At 39.0% G+C, this 21809-nt stretch overlaps 1 protein-coding gene across 2 annotated transcripts in view; it reads right to left on the bottom strand.

Annotated features, from left to right (window-relative positions):
• Positions 1 to 10555, bottom strand: part of AP3B1 (adaptor related protein complex 3 subunit beta 1) — a 330578-nt gene extending 320023 nt beyond the window's left edge. For both annotated transcript variants that reach the window (XM_072606405.1, XM_072606403.1), the window contains exon 1: positions 10225 to 10555. In XM_072606405.1, the coding sequence (XP_072462506.1) occupies positions 10225 to 10352 (128 nt within the window). In that variant the 5' untranslated portion in view covers positions 10353 to 10555. The remainder of the gene's footprint in view (positions 1 to 10224) is intronic.
• Between the last annotated feature and the right edge of the window lie 11254 nt (positions 10556 to 21809).

The following is a 21809-nucleotide window of genomic DNA, read 5'->3' on the forward strand; positions in this document are numbered from 1 at the left end:
GCACAAAGGAAACATAGGATGTGCAAATTTGGAGTAACCACCCCAAATGTTCACACGGACTATCTGTGCCCAATCTGTGGTAGAGCATTCTGAGCTCATGTTAGTCTGATCACCACAGTTGTACCCACTGAAACTTCACTTTATCATGGTGATGTCATTTTGGTCCTCCGGGAATGAAGGACAACCAACCAACTAAGCACCTGCTAACTATATGATTGCACAGTAATTAAATTAGAGATGCAAAAAGAAATAGAAAGCCAAGTTGTGATATATGACTGTGCTGGAATACGACTGTACTGATACTAAGAAAAAATGAGCACTATGATTTCAGAAAAACCTGGGAAGGCTTCCATGAACCGATGCAAAGTGAAATGAACAGAGCCAAGAGAACACTGCCCACAGTAACAGCAACATTGTAGCAATGATCAGCTGTTCTCAGCAATATAACAATCTAAGACCATTCCAAAGGATTTGTGATGAAAAATGGTACCCACCTCCAGAGAAAGAACTGATGAAGTCTGAATGCTGATTGAAACATATTTTTTTTTACTTAATTATTCTTGGGTTTTTTGGTCTGTGTCTTCTTTTGCAATCCACAACTAATGCAGGAATTTGCAGGACTGAACTGTATGATCTATATCAAATTGCTAATCTCAATGAGGGGGGAGGGAAGTGAAAAAGGGGGAAAATATGGAATCAAAATTTTTTTAAATGTTAAAAATTGTTTTTACATGTAATTGGAGAACAGAAAACAGGCAACAACCAAGAGAACAACTTAAGTGTATAAATCAACTCTAGCTCTGCAGAAACTCTGCCTATTTGCAAAAAAAGGGAACATCTGCCCTATCATCTCACACAGAGAAAGTTTCTGAGGTGCCAAATCCACACTTGATTACCTGGTAATCAAGAGGGAATTAAAAAATAAAAAGATTAAAGGATATGTTGCTTAGGCTCTCAGCCCCAGCAACATTGCACTCTTGTTCCCAAGGGCACAATGGGCTAGCTAAGAAACCACCACAATGGAAATACTATGTTAAGGGTTTCCTCAGTCTCCCAAAATCCAGATGAATTAAGTTACTGGGGTGCCCTCTAGACTAGTTTTTTCAAATGTGAACACAGCCCTGTCTTACCTACTCAAATAGTATGTTAAAGCTACAAGAGCCCTTAGAGACCAACTAGTTTAAACTTTACATCCCACATAAGGAAAAACAGTATTTTAAATAAATATATCAATGCCACACATCTATTAAGTGGCAGTCACAAATAGCTACTCTTATCATGCTATGATCACAGTTATCACATCATTTTGATATACCCCAAGACAGCAAAATTTAAGACATAACTACTTTTCTACTCAAAAGTAGTAAGACACAAAGGCTAACTGTAATTTTTAAATGCTGAAAAGCCAAATTTAACTACATTTAATATTATCCTGCAAGACAATTGGTCAATGAGCAAATACATGAAAGGTTTATTATAAGCCAGGTACCGTGCTAAGTGCTGAGGGCACAAAGAGCAACAAAAACATTTTTGCTACTGTTATTTAAGACAGATGTATTTTTTTCCATTTCTTCCATCTATGTCAAAATTATATTCTGCATTCTCTTTCTATGTATGAGATATTGTCAACAGCATAAAACAGACACAGAAACTGCTCATATTTTCAATCTTGTCACTATGCTATCCTTTCGTTTAGAGCAGATTTTGACCTTTGCTTTGATCTGAATAGAGATCTGCAAATTATTCTCCTATTAGTAATTATCTTTTTCTTCCAAGATATGATCAATTTCAACTTGTGTGTGCAATTTTTAGCACTAGACACGTACAGTATTCTTTCTGAAATCTCTCTTAAGTATTTATAATATTAGATACTGGAAGCACAGCATTTAAAATAAAAATAATTTTGTCTTCAAAACTGGAGAGGCAGCATGGTACAATGAAGTGCACCCTGTATTTGGAGTCACAGAATCTGGAATCAAAATCTGGCTCGGCCACTTGCTACCTGAATAACCTGGGGGAAAATTGCTTCAGAAGGTTCAGTGTCCCCACTTGTGAAATAAGAAGGTTGGTCTAAGATAAGTCCACATGTAACTAGAAGATGTTTCTGTACAACGATCAGAATTCCAATCTGACATATTTAAACAAACTAATGAAAGTGAAAAATGGGACACAGATAATAACTAATATAATAACTATAACAAAATTACAATAACTAAAATTATCAACATTTCCTATAGAAGTTTAACCAACATAAAGCATTTGTCACACAAGAAAACCAAAAGCCTGAAATCACCTTATCCAGCACTGGCTGACCAAGAGAGCAGAAATGGTTGCTAAAGACAGTGCCAGCTTAGTATATAAACATTTTTGCAAAATGTTATAGAGCTGGATTGTGGAAGATTTTAACAGTATTGCCTCACAGACAAGAATAATCTAGGTGGAAAAAAAGTGAATAAAATTTGGTATGAAACAACTAAACCAGAATATATCAACAGTATTTATAGATCAAACTAGAAAAACATGAGGTTAAAAACTGGGCATGTCTACCAGCATTTCTTTAAATTTTTTTTTTTTACTGATGATAGTGGAACCACCACTTTTGGACTCTCCCACCATCAGTTTCCAATCCATGGATAAGAACAGAAATGACATTTTGCAAAAATGAAATCAAGAAGAGGATGTGAATCAGACCAATTGTAAACAGAAGCAATACTGAAGGTAATAACCATGAAAGCCTTAAGGTACTAAAATGAAAGGAAAATATCAAACAAGGAGGAAAAGAGAGAAAGAAGAGTATATTATTTCCACAAAAAGAGAACTAATCAGATATCTGTAACCAGAGTCCCATATGCATCTATACACATGCCCCACACCTCCTTTTTCTGGTGTGGCAATTTTGTCAATTGCATAAAGCCCTAAACACTACCAGGGCCAACCACAAGTTAACAAGAGATCTAACAATCCACAAGAGTTTACAAATGGACAAATGCCTATTATCTGGACCAGAGGTAGTCTACAACAGGATCCAATAAATAAAAATACAATGGAAAGGAAATAAGGTTAATATGTAGTTTTCTAAGTCAATACACAGCCAGCAGGGACCCTTATGCATAGTTTAATGGCCTTATTTCTACTACATTTTGACACCATTGATCTAAAAAATGGCATGCAGTTACAAGTGCAGCCAATAAAGTGAGTATCCATGTTGATCCTTCGTTTTCGAAGAAGACCATGACATCAGAGAAATGATGACATGACTTGCACTGGACTTTGTTTTGAGGGAGGGGTGAGGGAGGGCTGTGCAGGTCACCAGTCTCATTTTTCCCTCCTGAGCCATATGGACCCAGTGACCAGAAATTCATCAGGATGATTGGAGATGGCCCAGGATGCAATGAGAGACCGTGGCCTATTCAGTTACTCACTGGAGTGAGGTAACGCCCATTCAGTGAATGGGCCTCTTTAAGAAGTAATCAGGGAGTGTATCAGTAGAGAGACAGATAAGTTATAGTATATCTACAGTATATCATTACAGAGATGGATAGATAAGCTAGAGAGAGAGAAAGAAAGAGAAGTGCATGTTGAAAATGGACCCAAAATGGAATGGAAAGAAAAGTACATGATACAGACACCCAACTCCAAGTCCCATCTTTTCAACACTAATTTTAGTCAAGAGATGTTATATGAGTGGGTATCATAGAACAACACAGTCTAAGAATATTAATTGCAAGGGACCCAAAAAGCAATGGAGAGATACATGTTGAGCATAAGCAAGCTCCAGTATATTCCCAAAGATGATTTGTGTGCAGTTAGTAGCATAAAATATATTATCCAAGAAATATACAATTAGAAAAAAATAAGCTGGTGTTATAAGGAGAACAAGGGATAGTGAATACTAGATGGCCCAAGGGTTACAGGAAGACTCATGGAATGATAAAAGACCTAGAGAAAGATTTTAAGTATATGGAGCAAGACAGGAGGGGAGACAAAAAATAAGGGAGAGGAGGCAAAAAAAAAAGGGAGGGGGGCAGTTGGGTGGCCCTGAAGTCAAGAGGACCTGAGTTCAAATACAGCCTTAACACTTAATAGCTGTGTGACTCTGGCCAAGTCACTTAACCTCCATTACCTCCAAAAACAACAAATCAAAATAGAGAGAGAGAAAGAAGGGGGGGGGGGGAAGAGAAAGAAAATCCTCTATGGAAAATTTATGAAAGGATATAATGATATACTTAAAGAACTGTAGAGAATCAACTAAAAATTAGTTGAAGTAATAATTTCATCAAAGTTGCAGGATACACAATAAATCCACATAAATTGTCATTTCAACATATTACCCCAAAAGTCCAGTAGAAAAAAATAAAAAGAGAAATTCCATTTAAAATATCAGCAGACAATATAAAATACTTGGGTGTCTACCTGACAAAACAAATCCAGGAATTACATGAACACAATTATAAAACACTTTACACGCAAATAAAGTCAGATCTAAATAACTGGAGAAATATTCGTTATCCACTTGAGCTAATATAATGACAACTCTACCTAAATTAATTTACTTATTCAATGCCATACCAATCAAATCACCAAAATAAATATTTTGCAAAGCTGGAAAAATAATAACAAAATTCATCTGGAAGAACAAAAGGTCAAGAATATCGAGAGAATCAATAAAATACGAAGGCAGGCGGCTCAAACCGTATTACAAAGCAGTAATCATCAACACAATCTGGCACTGGCCAACAAAAAGAGTACCAGGCAGTGAAATCAATTAGGTACAATATACACAGTAGTAAATGACCGCAGTAATTCGTAATCCACTTCTGACAAACCCAAAGATCCAAGATTTTGGAACAAGAAATCACTATCTGAAATCTGGAAAGGAGTTTAGCAGAAACTAGATACTGTATGCCAAGATGAAGTCAAAATGGGTACATGATTTAGACATAAAGGGTGGTATCATAAGCAAACTAGGAGAGCATGGAATATTTTACCTGTTAGATCTACAAATAAGGGGAAAAGATGGAGATAGAGAACATTACAGGATATAAAATTGATCATTTTGACTATATCAAATAAAAAGGGTTTTGCACAAACAAAGCCAATGCAGTCAAGTTTACAAGGAAAGTAGGAAACTGGGGAAAACATTCTTATAGCAAGTTTCTCTGATAAAAGCCTCATTTCTCAAATATATAGATTTCATCAGTTTACATGAGGAATAAGTCATTCCTCAACTGATAAATGGTCAAAGATATTGAAAAGGAAGTTTTCAGACAAAGTTATCAAAGCTATCTATAGACATATAAAAAAATGCTCTACATCATTACTGATTACAGTAATGTAAAATAAAACAACTCAAGGGTACCACCACACAATTATTAGGTTCCTAATATGACAGAAAAGGAAAATGACAAATGTTGGAGGGGTTGTGGGAAAACAGGGATACTAATGTAACATTGATGGTGTTGTGAAATGAACCAACCATTCTGGAGAACAATTTGGAATTATGCCCAAATGGCTATAAAATCATGCCTAGCCTTTGACCCAGTAATACCACTATTAGGCCTATACCCCAAAGACATCAAAGAAAAAGGAAATGGACCCACATGTACCAAAATAGTTATGGCAGCCTTTTTAGCAGTGAAAGAAGATTGGAAACTGAGGAGATACCCATCAGTTGGGCTGAACAAGCTGTGGTATATGACTGTGATGGAACACTATGGTGCTAAACACTAAGAAATGATGAGCAGGATGCTTTCAAAGAATCCTGGGAAGACTCATGAACTGACACAAAGTGAAATGAGCAGAGCCAAGAGAATACCATACTTAGTAAAAACAATGTTGGACAATGATTAACTATGAATGACTTAGTCATTCTCAGCAATAAAATGATCTAAGACAATTCCAAAAGACTTATGATGAAAAATGCTATCAACCTCCAGAGAAAGAATTAAAAGGGGTCTGAATGCATATTAAAGCAGACTTTTTTACCTACTTGGTTTTTTAGTCTGTGCTTTCTTTTGCAATATGGCTAATGTGAGTGCACGTGCCTTTTGAAGGAGGGATAAAGGGGCAAAGGGAAGGAAAAAACTTGAAACTCAAAAATTTTTTTAAAACAAATGTTAAAATGTTTTGTTTACATGTAATTGAGAAAATAACAAAAAAAAAAGAAAAGACATAGAAAAGGCCTCACAAAGGTGAGGACTGACAACAGCAATACCCAAATAGATGAACTCATGGATCCACTGAAGCACAGACTGTACCTTAACAGATAATCTGTCATAGGCATAAAGTCATTTCACAATCAGCTATCTAGAAGTCACTCCTCCACTGGTTAAAGAAAAAATCACAGTAAATCTGATGTAAGAATGACAATGAGGAAACAACTTTAACACAACCTTAAAAAAAAAAAAGCTGCCTCTGAAAATGGGAAATGACACCCTCTCAAAGACTCTGGGGTCATCATCTGGAAAATGAGAGGGCTGGTTCAGACCCTCTCCTAATTCTAGATTATCTCTATTCTCTCTCTAGTTTCTAAGATCCTTGTTTCCATAAAGCACTTAAAATCTGCCTTATACAGTGCCTTCAAAACTGCAACCAGGTCACCCTAGCCAGGCACTTCCCAAAGCAGACTGACCCTACCCAGCACAATGGAAGAAAAACAACATTTACCTCAAATCACTCTCAGGCATTTGGCGATGCTACTACAAACTCACGAAAAACAACTAAATCAGGGTTTCTTAACCTTTTTTTTGTGTCATGGACCCCTTTTGGCATTTTAGTGAAATCATTATGTTTTTAAATTAATAAAATGTCTAAGATTATAAAGGAAACCAATCATACTGAAATAATTATCAAAAACATTTTTTAAAGTTCATGAATCCCAAATTAAGAGACTCAACTGAATTTTTTTTTTCAGGCAAAGTAAAACAAAGTTTATTAAAGAGTTGACATATTGGGTTGACTCTTAAGAAGTCTCACCATTTTTGACACTTAATATTTGAACTAAATTCTTAAAAAGGATATTATTCAAACATATTTTTTCGCCATGGGCATGAGGAGAACAAAGAAAAAGAAATCTCCTTTTAAATCACTTTTAAAAGTGTTTCAATAGGGAACTAAAGCATAACCTGTTTAATGCTTGAATACAATTATAAAATATACTAAGTATCCTCTATTTCCTTAGAAGAAAACTACTTGTCCATTAATTGGGGGTGGTCGAACAAATTATAGTCTATAAATAAAATGAGATACAGCTAGATCTTCATTACTTAGAACAATGAATCCTACGAAGTGGTTGCATGTATTCGAATTCATGCTATTCAAATTATTTAATTAAATAAAGTACTGAGAGCTGCTTCCAGTCCCACGTAATCAGCCAGGGAGAACTGAAATAATATGACCACTTCATAGCATTATTTATCACAAGCACAAAACGGAACCTCACTGAATTATTTTGCCACAAGCAATGAAATAAATTATGTATTCAGAGAAACCTGGGAAGACTTGTATGAAATGATACAGAGTTAAGTGAACAATTTATGAAGCAATGACAATAGTACAAAGAAAAAACTGATCTTGAAACACTCAAAAACTTGGTCAATTTCCTGACCAGTCTTAACTCCAGAGGACTAAGGAGGAAAGGAGGCAAGCTACTCACCTCCTAACAGTGGAGTGATGGACTCAAGATTCAGCCACAACCTTCTGGGACAGCTCAAATGTACGAATCTGCTTTGCTTAAGCCCATTACAAGGACTAGGGGTGTCTTTCTTTTTTTTTTTTGGAGGGGAAGGAGAGTTAGGGATTACATTACAAAAATAGAAGTGTCACTGAAGCATTTTTTTAAATACTCAGAAGAGAACAGAATAAAGTTCAGAAGGAAAGAGACAAGCAAGACAGCTTTACAAGAAGCAAGATGAATTTATAATAGACTGTCTTTAAAAAGCAAGCTGGATATAATGGATGAGAATTTTCATCTATAAGCCTTTTTCTACTCTACTTTGTATGTGGAAATGTTTTTTCATTATTTATTAATTTTTTTAAATTCAAGTTTTTTTTTTTAAAGAAAACTTCAGCTCCAAAACTGTTTTTGCCATTTGCAAAAGATGATCAACTTCTCCACCACAATTACAACCCATTAATTCTATTCAACAAGTATTTATTAAGGTCTTAATATATGCCTAATACTGTGTTAGGTATTATAGGACCGTTTTAACATTTCCATGAATATGAAATCTCAACAGATCCCAGTAGCTGACATGGTTATTCTTCCAATAGTACACACAGATCACAAGGTCTGAACTTCTCATCTAATCTGATTTTTGTCCTTATTTCCATAAATCCTTTACAAAGGATCCACCCAAAGTTCAGAAGGCTTTGCTACAGGTTCTTATGTTAACTTCACTAGGACCTGCCTTTCTCCATATCCTCAGTACTTAGTACAATGCCTGGAACACAATAAGTTCTTAATAAAATGCTTATTGACATCAGTCAAATATGTCCGTGATGTCTTCTATGCTTGAGAAAGAATTGAGTTAAAAGTTATGCAAAAGAACTGCAAGTTATGTTCCACAAAATATGTTTAATATGATCATACATGTATAGCTTATATCAGATTGCATGCTGTCTTGGGGAAGGGGGTGGAGAGAGGGGAGAAAAATTTAGAGCTCAAAATCTTGTAAAAGCGAATGTTGAAAACTAAAAATAATTACACAAAAAAAAAAAGATAGTTTCCACAGATAGAACAGAAAAAAATGCCAGATCTAGACTCAGGAGACCTAGAGTCAAATCTCACTTTTGATACTTGCTAGTTGACCAACCATATGAAAATCACAAGGTAGCATGGTATGGGGTTTATGACACAGGTTTTAAAGCCAGGAAGACCTAAGTTCAAATCCTATCTATCTGAGACACTAGCTCAGTGCCTGTTCACTGGCACTTGACCACTTCTTACGCCAAAATTTCCTCATCTATAGAAGGAAGGAGTTGGATTCACTGATTTCTAAGGTCTCTTTCAACTATAAATCGATGATCCTATGAACCTCCCTCCCCCGAGCCTTTTCTCATCTGTAAAATGGAAATAATATTTTCACTCCCTCAGTGTTAGAAGACAAGTTGTTTCATAAACCTTAAAGCACTACAAATGCAAATTATTAAAATTTAAAGTTATCTTAAAATGTCATTTCAATCCTTTTAACCAAAAAAAAACAAAAAACCCACCTCTCCATGAGCTAAGTCAAAAGTTTAAGAGGTAAAAGGACCCTTGGGGGAACCATTTCATTTTACTTATAAGGAAACTAAAGCCCAGCAAAGCTAAGAAGAGGCTTTGGCTAACTTCACACAGCTAGTTCTAAAACCCAGGTCTCTTGACTTAGGCAATTGTGAACTGAATGGAATCTGAAAATACTTCCTTTCCACTTATTTTTCCAAGTCCAACCACATAAGTTTTAAAATTGAAAAAAAAAACTATAATTAGAAATAGATAAAAACTTGACATACTCATTATATTTTCCTAAGACAAGTTCCTTTGTGGTGTGTTTGTAAATGGAAGCAACGAAAAACCTTACACCTTGGAAAACAACTTTCATACATACAACCCCCTAAAACCCTTGAAACTGAAACAACTTGGGTAAGCGTCAAGAGTTGTGGATTTTGAGTCAGAATCAGAGGCCCGTAGAAGTCTCTGGAGCCCGAAGTGAGCTAAGTCAAGAGGACATCTAGTCCAAGCCCTCGCGGCACGCTGGAGGAAACTGACCTGGAGCCAAGTTCAGGGAGCTGCTACTTTGTGACTTTGAGCCAATCAGCCGCCGTCTCTGGGCCTCAGTGTAGCCATAAAAGGAAAGGGGGGAGGGGAGGAAGGCTGGCACTAAATGACTCGCCTAGGGAATGGGCGCTGGAATTCTTAGATAAACGAGATGATAGAGTTTGGGAAGCACAAGTAACGCTGGTGGACTGACCGACGGGAACGTCCACGTGCCCCTCGGACAACACCTCGGGGCCTCAGTTTCCTCATCTGCACAACAGTTGCGTCTGCACGCCCCCTCCCCACCTCCCAACCCTCCGTAACCGTCCCCAGCAGCCCTCCCAGCGGCGGACAGACCCTCCTCCTCGTCGCCACCACCCCGCCACCGTCCGCCCCGTCGGGGCCAGGACCGGACCCCCCGGGGAGGGGGCGCGCCGCCCCGGAGCCTCGGTCTCCTCCGCTCGCCCCAGCCCTCCCCGCGCTCTCACTTTTTCAAGTCGCTGCTGAAGAGGCCGAAGGCCCCCGAGGGGGACGTGGCGGGGGTGGCCTCCTGGCCCAGCTCGGGCGCCTCGCCGCCCGCCAGCTGCTCGTTGTAGGACAGGCTGCTGCCGGACATGGCCGCGGCCTGGGTGCGCTCGCTCGCTCGCTCGCCCTCGCTCCCCGTGGGTCCGGGACTCTGCCTGGCGCTCTCTCCGCTCCGCTCTCGCGTCCGGCCCCGGAGACCCCGGCTGCTCCCTCGCCCGCAGGAGGCTCCCGGAACAAAACTAGTTCAGGGCCCGCGACGTCCGCGCAGGCGCTTTGGGACTCGCCGCGGCCGCTGCAGCCGGAGTGCGGGCTCCTGCGCATGCTCGGTGCGGACGGGCCCCGGCCGGCTCCCCCTGGCGCTGCGGTGACCGGATCGCAGGACTCTGAGTGCTCCCGGAAAGCCTGGGGTAAACCCGACCCAGTGCTTGTACAGCCTTCAAAAATCCGCCCCCAGCGGGGTGAAAGAGAGCTGGTACGGGTGGGGAAGATCTGCTTTGCCAGCCGTTTTGTAACCTGCTGGGGGCCTCCCTGACGCTAAGAATTCCTTTGCTTGCAGGTTGCGATTCCCAGAAATTCCCGCAGTTTCTTCTGCCGGACTCAGAGGTTACCGGGGTTTGCTTGTCTTTTTTTTTTCTTTTCACTGGGTGGGGGGAGGGAGAGAAAGTAAATGCTTGTTAATTGGAAAATAACCCCCCCCCCCCATGTCACTTCATGCGCGCTTTTCCTCTCCTTTGACCAATGTTCCACTTTCCCAACCTCAGGAAGGTAGTTTCCGCCTTTCTTTTTCCCAGCATCTTGTTCATCAATAATTCCAAAGCCCTGTATGTTCACAAAGATCTTCCCACTTCTCACGCGAGGCCGCACCACCATGCTCCCCAAGTAACACCTGTTTGGGGAGTCTCCTCCTTGAGTAGCCCGGCCAGGACAGGCCCGTAAGGAGGACTGGCTACTTCTCAGTGCGTTGGCGACATTGTAGCAGAGCCGGCCACGCCCCAGAGTTCTCCTTCGCTGTCCGCTGAACCGCTTTGTAAACCTTCAATCCCTGCATAAATGTGATATACACCTGTGCGTAACACAGACCTATGTATACGTGGCGTGCTGCACACCTACGCGTGTGTATGTAAGTACACGTATATGCATGTATGTCCTTATAACGCCTAATTGTTAGCCAAGGCTTGTTGAATCATTACCAGCGCCAATCTGACCTGGGTGGGTACAAAGCTGAACAAAAGCGCGTAAGGGGCATCGGGTCACTGATCCTCCCCCCAGATGAGACACAACTAAACCACCCCCGCCCCAGAACAGCGGTCCTTCAAAGCGTACATTTTCACGATTGTTCCAGTACCTGGGACACAGGAGGTATTTATTCCTCATTAGAAACCTGACCTAACCTTCCTGGAAACACTGCAGCTAATTTGCGATCGGCATTCAACCTCCCTCGGCCAGTTCGTGGATTTTAAGTTAAGTTCATGTACAACCCCTCCTCTGGCCCCTCCACTCCCCGCCGGCGGCAACTAAAACTCAGAGAGCTGGATCCCAGGTGCTGAAACCGCCCCGAAACTTTGGCAGCGGAATCAAGCGAGCGCGCTGCGGCTCGGTCAGCCTTGGTCACTCTAGAACCCGGAGGTGGCGGCTCCGGCTCTGAAGATGACTCCTAGGCACGAGGTTGGCGGAGCGCTTCCTCCCTCCATCACAGGACGGAGCCAGAAGGGAAGGAGGGCGTGGGCAAGCTTGGCTTGACTGGCTTCTGCTTGAGCTAGCATTATATTGTCACTGTGGAAACCGTTCGGTGAAACGAATCAAGGCTCTCCCCACTGCTGTACCTGGTGCTTCCTATGCAAAAGGAAGGCGACGTTCCGAATCCATAATAGTATTCAAAAGGTGGGGAGAGGAAGATTCCCCCTCCCTCAAAAAAAAAAAGCCACAAAGAATCACACACAAGGGCGGCAGCTATAAAAGCTTATTATACTTTATATATTCAGTTTATTATACTGTAAAAGAAAAGCAAACTACATAACACCAATCAAAATTTCATATACAGTCTCCTCATCTGTACACACACACACACACACACACACACACACACACACACACACACACACAGAATGTTATCTCCCAGAGATAAAAGACTAGGTAGGAACTTATTCATCATGAAGAGTCTCAGAGGTTCCCAGATAGTTAATTAACAATTATTTGTGCTAGACAATGTCCTAAAATGAAAACTTCTGGGCTCAAGGAGCTTTAATTCTTCATGGAGAGACAAAATATAGACCAAAAGAAGTATAAACAAAATTGTAAGGAAAATGAATACAGGGTAGTTTTGGGAGGGGGTGTACTAGCAGCTCCAGGGACCACATAAATGATTCTTCATTCTTCCTTTGTTTGCAGAGCACTATTAATAAACTGAGTTCACCATCCTTCCCCGAACACTAGAAGAAGCATGTTTTTGTGTAACTTAGTATTTTATCTGAGATTCAGAATTACAGAAAGTCAGAGTTGAAGAAGGCTGGCCATCTATGCCAAAACATTTCCAAAAGAATGTCCTCTACCACAACCCACCTGAAATTTCACCATTTCACCCTAACCCAAAATCCTTTGGCCTGTATGTTGTGCAGGCAGGTGTGCTCTAGAGTCTACTCCAGACTACATCTTTCTGTCATTTCCATAAGAATAGCATGGAAAGTTTGAACTGTTTCTCTGTACCCAGGAATTTTTTTTGCTTTGTTGTTGTTCAAGTAGGTGGCAAAGTGGATAGAGTGCTGTGCTTGGCATCAGAAAGACTCATCTTCCTGAGTTTAATTCTGGCCTCAGACACTTACCAGCTGTGTGACTGGGAAAGTCGCTTAACCCTGTTTGCCTCAGCTTTCTCATCTCTAAAATGAGCTTGTTGTTGATTTCTAGGCTTAAGAAAGTGATAGAAATATGTAAATAATGCCGATTAAGCTAAAAAAAAAGTGTTTCTCACAATCCTCCCTACCACCCCACCAAGACTGTTAAACATTTACCAGTACCTGCTTGGCTGTACCCTAAGTAAACTATATCAGGAGCAACCCTCTCAGCTACTATCAATGTAATAACTCTTTTGAGAAATAAAGATTGTTCTGGAATAATCTGTTCCCGATAAAACTAATCCCTTATGATTGCTACTTCCTTTACTAACTATCCTTTTAATATTGGCTTCTGTAGGGGCAGCTAGGTGGTGCAGTGGATAGAGCACCAGTGCAGGAGTCAGGAGGACCTGAGTTCAAATCTCACCTCAGACACTTGACACTTACTAGCTGTGTGACCTTGGGCACATCACTTAACTCCAGTTGCCTCATCCTGGGTCAAACTCCAGTTGCCTCATCCTGGGTCATCTCCAGTCATCCTGATGAATATCTGGTCACTGGATTCAGATGACTGTGGAGGAGAAGTGAGGCTGGTGACCTGTACAGCCCTCCCTCACTCAAAACAAAGTCAAGTGCAAGTCATGTCATTATTTCTCTGATGGCATGGTCTTCTTCGGCAACAAAGGATAAACACATTATATTCTGTAATTTTTACATCCAATGAAATCAAATCCATTGGCCAATAGTTTGCAGACTGTACTCTCTTCCCCTCTTTGGAATCAGGGCAAAATTTTGCAGTATTTTGGTAGCCTCCCCAACCCCAGCCAATTCTCCAGGATCTCTCAAACAACAAATGACAATGACTAAGCAATCACACCTTCCAATTCTTTCAGCACCTGAGAATGGAGTTCATTTGAGTTAAGTAACCTTGTCAAAGGCAATTAGCTGCTTGTTCCCTTAATCTCATTACTTAACTTAGGGTCATAATATAAATATAGAGAAAAAAGAACCTTTGGGTTATCTAGTCTAACTTCTTCATCTTAGAGATAATGAAGCTAAAGTCCAGAGTCACAAAAACAGTAAGTGGTAGAGCCAGGACTCAAACTCAGATTCTTTGACTCCAAATCTACCAGTCTTTCCACTCTCTTGAGTATTCATTTGCTATTAGTAATTTTATCTCAGGCCTTTCCCATCTGAAAATCATTCTCCTTGGCAGAGGAAACAGAAGCAAAACAAGACAATAAGCGCCTCTGCATTCTATTATCATCATTCCATTTATCCCAAGAAATCATGCTCTCCCTTCTATGTTCCTCTTTTTCATGAATATAGAAAAAAAATTTAAAACATTTTTATTATTGTCCTTAGCTTTCTTTTTTTTTCACTGCTGGTGGAAATGTTCATTGGTCTAGCCATTCTGTGTTTTTTTTCCTGTTTTTATTTATTTATTTAATTTTAGATTGCAACATTCATTTCCACAAAATTTTGAGTTCCAATTTTTCTCCCCATCTCTCCCCTCCCCCCACCACATAATATTTTGCATTCTGGTTATCAGTTCCCTCAATGTTCCCTCCCCTTCTATCACACCCCTCCCCTCCCTTATCCCCATCTTCTCTCTTTTCTTGTAGGGCAATATGAATTTCTATACCTCATTACCTGTATTTCTTATTTCCCAGTTGTATGCAAAAGCAATTCTCAACATTTGTTTCTAAAGCTCTGAATTCCAAGTTCTCTCCCTTCCTCCCTCACCTCCCATCCCCACTGAGAAGGCAAGCAATTCAATATAGGCTATATATGTGTCCTTTTGCAAAAGACTTCCATATAAGACTAACTATATTGCCCTCCATCCTACCCTGTCCCCCCTTTATTCTATTCTCTCATTTGACCTTCTTCCCTTCCCAAAAGTATTTAGTTCTAGTGGTTCCTTTCCCCCATTTGTCCTCCCTTCTATCATCCCCCTCACCCCACTTGTCCCCATTCCCCTACTTTCCTGTAGTGTAAGATGGACTTTTGTACCAAATTGAGTGATCATGTTATTCCCTCCTTAAACCATATGTGAAGAGAGTAAGCTTCACTTTTTCCCTCTCACCTCTTCCCTTTTCTCCTCTATTGAAAAAGAGTTTTCTTATCTCTTTTATGAGTGATAATTTGCCCCATTCCATTTGTCCCTTTCTCCTCCCAATATATTCCTCTCTCACCCCTTAATTTTATTATTTTATTTTTTTATAGGTGTCATCCCTTCTGATTCAACTCAACCTGTGCTCTGCATGTGTGTGTGTGTGTGTGTGTGTGTGTGTGTATGTGTGTGTAATCCCTCCACCTATCCAAATACTGATAAAAGTCTCAAGAGTTACAAATATCTTTCCATGTAGGAATGTAAACAGTTCAGCTTTAGAAAGTCCTTAATGATTTGTCTTTCCTGTTTACCTTTTCATGCTTCTCCTGATTCTTGTGTTTGAAAGTCAAATTTTCTCATTAGTTCTGGTCTTTTCATCAAGAATGCTTGAAAGTCCTCTATATCATTGAATGACCATTTTTTCCCTTGAAGTATTATACTAAGTTTTGCTGGGTAGGTGATTCTTGGTTTTAATTCTAGTTCCTTTGACTTCTGGAATATCCTATTTCAAGCTCTTCAATCCCTTAATGTAGAAGCTGCCAGATCCTGTGTTATCCTGATTGTATTTCCACAATACTCAAATTGTTTCTTTCTAGCTGCTTGCAATATTTTCTCCTTGACCTGGGAACTCTGAAATTTGGCTATAATGTTCCTAAGAGTTTCTCTTTTTGAATCTCCTTCAGGAGGTGATTGGTGAATTCTTTCAGTATTTATTTTGCCCTCTGGTTCTAGAATATCAGGGCAATTTTCCTTGATAATTTCAAGAAAGATGATGTCTAGACTCTTTTTTTGGTCATGGCTTTCAGGTAGTCCCATAATTTTTAAATTATCTCTCCTGGATCTATTTTCCAGGTCAGTTGTTTTTCCAATGAGATATTTCATATTATCTTCTATTTTTTTATTCTTTTGGTTTTATTTTGTAATTTCTTGGTTTATCATATAGTCATTAGCTTCCCTCAGCTCCACTCTCATTTTTAAAGAACTATTTTTTTCAGTGAGCTTTTGAACGTCCTTTTTCATTTGGCTGATTCTGCTTTTTAAAGCCTTCTTCTCCTCATTGGCTTTTTAGATCTCTTTTTCCAATTGATTTAGCCTATTTTTAAAGGTGTTATTTCTTCAGCATTTTTTTTGGGTCTCCTTTAGCAAGCTGTTGACTCACTTTTCAAGCTCTTACATGGCCCGAGCCCATTGCACATTCATTTTGGAGGTACTGAATGCAGAAACCTTGACTTCCTCTGACAGTATGCATTCTTCTTCCTCATCCAAAAGGATGGAAGGAAATACCTGTTCACCAAGAAAGTAACCTTCTATGGTCTTATTTTTTTTCCCCCTTTTTTGGGCATTTTTCCAGCCAGTTACTTGACTTCTGAATCATTTTTCAAGAGGAGGGTCCTAGTGCACCTGCTCACTCCAGGACCATACTCAGGGCTGAGATTCAGATCAGCTGCTCAGTTTCCCCAGGGGCTTCAAGCTGAGCTGCTCCCATGATGGAAGCTGCCCCCCCAACACTGCTGCCTGGAGCCTGTGCTGGACGGTACGCTGCTCCCCTCTTGCCCAGCTGGGAAAGCCCTCTCATTGACCTTTGAAGTTTTCTTTGGTGCTTGTGGGTTGAGGGATCTGAGACCCTCTCTGCTGGGGATTCTGCCCCAGAGGCCTGTTCCGGTCCTCTTCCTCCCAGTGCCCGAGTGACCAGGGCTGGGCTCTGCTCTGCTCAGAATCCCATGGGATAGACCTTTCCTGTCTGCCTGCCAGGTTACCTTTGGCTGGAAATCTCTTTCACTGTATCCTTCTGTGACTTCTGCTGCTCTAGAATTTGAGTCATTTTTTACAGGTATTTTATGGGCTGTGAAGGAAGAACTATAGCATGTGCATCTTTCTACTCTGCCATCCTGGCTCTGCCCCTGTCCTTAGCTTTCTTGACATTGTCCTCACAGGATCATGCTGCACCTTTGTATTCATCTTTTGTTGCCTGTCTTTGCTTCTAACTTCTTAACAACTAGTGTATAGAAAGCAGTTTACAAACATTTTATCATTTTCTCTTCACAGCAACCCTGAGAGTGGGTGCCATTATTATCTCCTCACTTTACAGATAAGGAGACTGAAGCAGACAGCAGGTAAGTGAGTTGTCTAGGGTCACACATCTAGTAAGTGTCCACTACTGGATTTGAACTCAGGTGTTTTTAACTGCAGGGCTAGCACTTTATCCACTGTGCCACCTACCTGTCACTTCAGTGCATGTTTTAAAAGAGTAAATGTTATTTTAATAATTATTATTAGTAATGGTTATCCCATTTTCATATTTTTCAATAGAGTTCAGATAGAAATGGTCCTGGAACAATTGACTTATGCTATTATTCTTCTACATTTCACTTTTTGTGGCTCTAGACTACAGGACAATAAAATAGATGATTTTTTTATAATTAAAAAAGAAGTATTAAGATAGAAGCTCCACCATAAGTTCACTGAGAAAAAGTCTTTGGGGCAACTTCAGTAACAGACAAGACAATGGGGATGATATATTCTTCTAGGTCTCTGTATTTCAAAAGATTTTTGTTTCACCTCATTTGGAGATCACAAGGATTTGATGCAACAATTATTATTAAAAATGTTGTTCTTAAATTTTTATGGACCAATGTTATATCTAGGTGATAATGGTTAATAGGTCTAGTTCCAGGACTGTTTATTTGTTGAATTCTCAAGGATGTTTTTAAAATAATTGAAATATTTATTTATAGTATGGAAATTTGTTATCTATTGAGTTTTGAAAGGTAGCAAGCTACTGCTGTAGCATTCTAGTCACTAGATCATGTCTTTCTTGGTATTCAGTAGGTGTTAAATTTTTGTGTGCTGTAGTGATACATTGAAAAGTTTCTATTATTTTCTTGAATAATCTGCATTGATCAGTAAGTCTAGTCCCTTTAAGGATAATTTTTCTATCATTTCTGGTAGTGATGAACTGATCTTGAATTTTTATAATATGTATAATTTTTATAATATAAAATTTAATATAAATATATGATATAACATATTTATAAATATATAAAATAATATATATATAATTTTATAATATATAAATTTTTATAATAAATCTCCCAATTTCTATAAATTCATCCACATGACTAAGTCATTTTGTTCCACTTCTTTGTCAACATATTATAGACTGAGTACATGTGCACAGAGCATATGGAAGGCCATTTCATTCCACGACTAGATCTTAACCTTTTCATAGACTTCATGCAGAGGTAACCCATTTTGAGTTTCATTCAACAAATTAAATGGAGTTTAAATATTGTAAGTCTTTGTTATTACTTGATGATTTATATTTGTCACCAAAAATATTTCTTTAAATCCTAATCCATTTATAGTGTGCTTTGACTATGTATATCAATCCTCTTTCTCCTTTTTGAGGAGGAAGTATTTATCTTTCTATAGCTTCCTTAGGGTAATGGATACTGTGTTTCTTGAATATTTTACAGGTTTTTATTAGGACTCTTTTCAAATCCAGTCAATAGTGCTGAGAATGTATGTTAAGAAAGGACCAGTATAGAAAACAATTGTTTTAAATGCGTTTTTCCCACTGAGCTTTGATTTCTGTGGCAAGTAAATCTCTTAACATATACAGCCACAGTTTTCTTGTGTTATCTATGTCATGCCTGGAAGGCACCAAAGAATTTATTAGTATTACCTTTATCATTGACTCAGTTTGACCTCAGGATTCAAGTTCAAAGCTCTCATATTCTATATTTTCTAAATATAAATGCCTTCTGCCAAGAAAGGTAGATCAAGCTTATGTCTGAGAGAAAGCTTGTAGCATTATTTGCCAGCAATTCATATGCTATCATGAATTGTTTGAGTCAATAATTATGGATCTCATCCAGTTCTAACATTTTGGAGCTTTGCAGAGAAGCTTGTTCAGTCATGTACCTTAACATAACTGTCCTATTGTTCATTATATTAATAGTGCATAATGCCTGTGTTTCATATTTGATCCAACTTGCATTTTGGTCATGTTGGATTTCTTGCAACCATATGCACAATGAGAAAATTTTCACATCCTTCCCCTTCAGAGATTTTTTCTCACACTTGATATTTTTTTTTGTTTAAGTCTCTTGCTTTTGAAGAATATTTAATTGTTTATTGTGTTCTTTACCTGCCCTGATTACTCACTCCACTTTTGCTTTTACTTGCTGATTAAGGGTGTTTAGAATTTTAATAGTTTTTTGGTTCTTTTCCAGGTCCCTTTCTGTATGTTCTCTTTTAATTGCCTTTAACTAGATAATACTATATTCAAGTTTTATACTTTGCATGTGAGCTAGATGTTAATGTATTCTTCCAACGACTTTTTGCAGGTCTTCAATAGTTCACTCAGGTCCCTTTTGCAATGTTGGTGACTGCTGCTTCTCCCTAAGAGTATTCCTTGATGGCTTTACTATTTCCTCTTTTCCTATTACCAGGGCAACGGCTGCTGAATATTCTGTTGTGAGTAGGTTGGTATGTCCTGAAATATTTTTTGCAGTTTCTGTCAAATATTGGGGAAGAATGTAGCCTTTTATAATAATTATAGCAAATTCCAGCTTTTATCCCCCCAGGCAAAACACAGGGTTCCTTCTTTTCTTATATGTGTATACAAATAACAAAAAACACTGACCCTTTTTTGTTGTCTCTCCATCACTGATTCTTCCTGCACACAGAAAATAGGGAACCATGAACAGTGTCTAAAATGGGCAGAGACATGAAGAAACTGGTATTTTAGCAAGACTAGTCTGCCAGTGATGAATAGAGTATACTAGAGTAGAGGGGAGACTGGAGTATGAAAAATTTGTTAGCAAACTTTTTTGTGCAAGGGAACCATGTGTGAGATCATAAGAACTTAAACAAATACAGGAGTAGGAAAGGCAAGTGGGAAATGCATATGAGAGGTACTTTAAATAATTCAAAAAGACACAGAAAAGTTAGGTACCATGCAAATGCCAGCATTTAAAAAAAATCACTCTGCTTTGGTATAGTTGGTCTGTTAGTTGGGTTCATGCCATCAAACTCAGAAAGGGCTTTTCAAAATTCCATTCAAAGTATGCTTATCTTCTTTGCAAAAATCGTTTGTTTTTTACTGATCATTTTGTTATCAGTAGAATTATTGTGCTTTGCATCAAGCGAAGTAAATAAAGATTTTTGGTGACCTGTGATACATCTTTCCCCTCTCCAGATTTAGTCGCTTCTCAATAAAAAAACCTCAAATGGGGTCAGGAAGAGTTGGACACTGAAATGACTGAACAACACTAGTTTTAGCTCTTATTTTATCAAATCTGTATTTAACAATAAAATTCTCTCTTAAAGTTTTTCTTGGCCAAAATACCGGAGTTGTTCGCTATTTCCTTCTACAATTCATTTTACAGATGAAAACACTGAGACAAACAGGATTAAGTGACTTGACCAAAGTCACATAGCCCTGAAATATCTGAGGCCAGATTTGAACTCAGGAAGATGAGCCTTATCTGGTTAGCACCACCAGCTGCCAAATCCTTTCTAGAATCTGGAATATTGGTATTCCTCATTTGTCCTGGTGAATTTTTCCTTCTTGTGATACCCAACACAACAAAGCTTCACTTATGGCTCTGTTTCAGTCCATGCGAAGTTGGTCATTACAATGGTTTGTGCTATGGCTAGTCTACAACCCTGATTAAGATGCTAACTTAATCAATAGTACCACCAGCCCAATTGGCCCCCATTTCAGAGTTCCTGCTAGGCCTGGCTAGCTACTGAAACATCCACAGGGTATTTGTATATTGTACTACTATACGTTGTACGTTACATTAGTTGACATTCCCTTACTTTGCTGTAGCCTCCCCCTCTCTCCTATGGACAAGGATGATGGGTTGGGCTTCGACAGGCTTATAAAAATAGTAGTTATTACTATGATTGTCATCATTATCATTATTTTTTTCATGGTAGAGCTGATAGGGTATTGGACTTGGAGGGATCTGAGTCTGAATCCTACCTCTTCCACATACTAGCTGTGTGAGCCCAGGCACCTTTCCGAATCTCCATCTCCAATTCCTGATCTATAAAATGGGGATAATAATAACTCTAATATATACCTAATAGAATTGTTGTGAGGCTCAAATAAAATGTTGTATTGTGAAGCATTTTTGTAAACTTTAAGGTACTATATAAATGTCATTGTTATTACAGCAAAATCATTTTGTTATCTTTTTTGATGGAGCTCGGGTCTGTTTCTCTAGGCCTGGAGCAAGCCATTGCCCTGCTGTCATTTTAAATTTAATATTGTGAAGGCTATTGCAGACATTGATAAAAATAACCTTTTTTTCTTTTTTCCCTCCCTTTTTTGGGTAATTAAACATAAATATTGGAATGTAAGCTCACATTAGAATAGGGAGAGGAACTGGACTCTGGCATCAGTAAGCACCCCGACATAAACAGGGGAACTTGCTATCACAGGTTCCTAAATCTGCATTTATAAAAGGAAAGGCAACTTTTGAGGGGTCAACAATCACTTTAATTACATTCAGCATACGGAAAAATATAGGTAGAAAGATAGAGATCAAAAGACAGGGCTTTTACTGCCTGAATCAAAGCAACATTGCCATAC

This window comes from Notamacropus eugenii, chromosome 4 (genome assembly GCF_028372415.1).
Source record: "Notamacropus eugenii isolate mMacEug1 chromosome 4, mMacEug1.pri_v2, whole genome shotgun sequence".
Taxonomy (NCBI): domain Eukaryota; kingdom Metazoa; phylum Chordata; class Mammalia; order Diprotodontia; family Macropodidae; genus Notamacropus; species Notamacropus eugenii.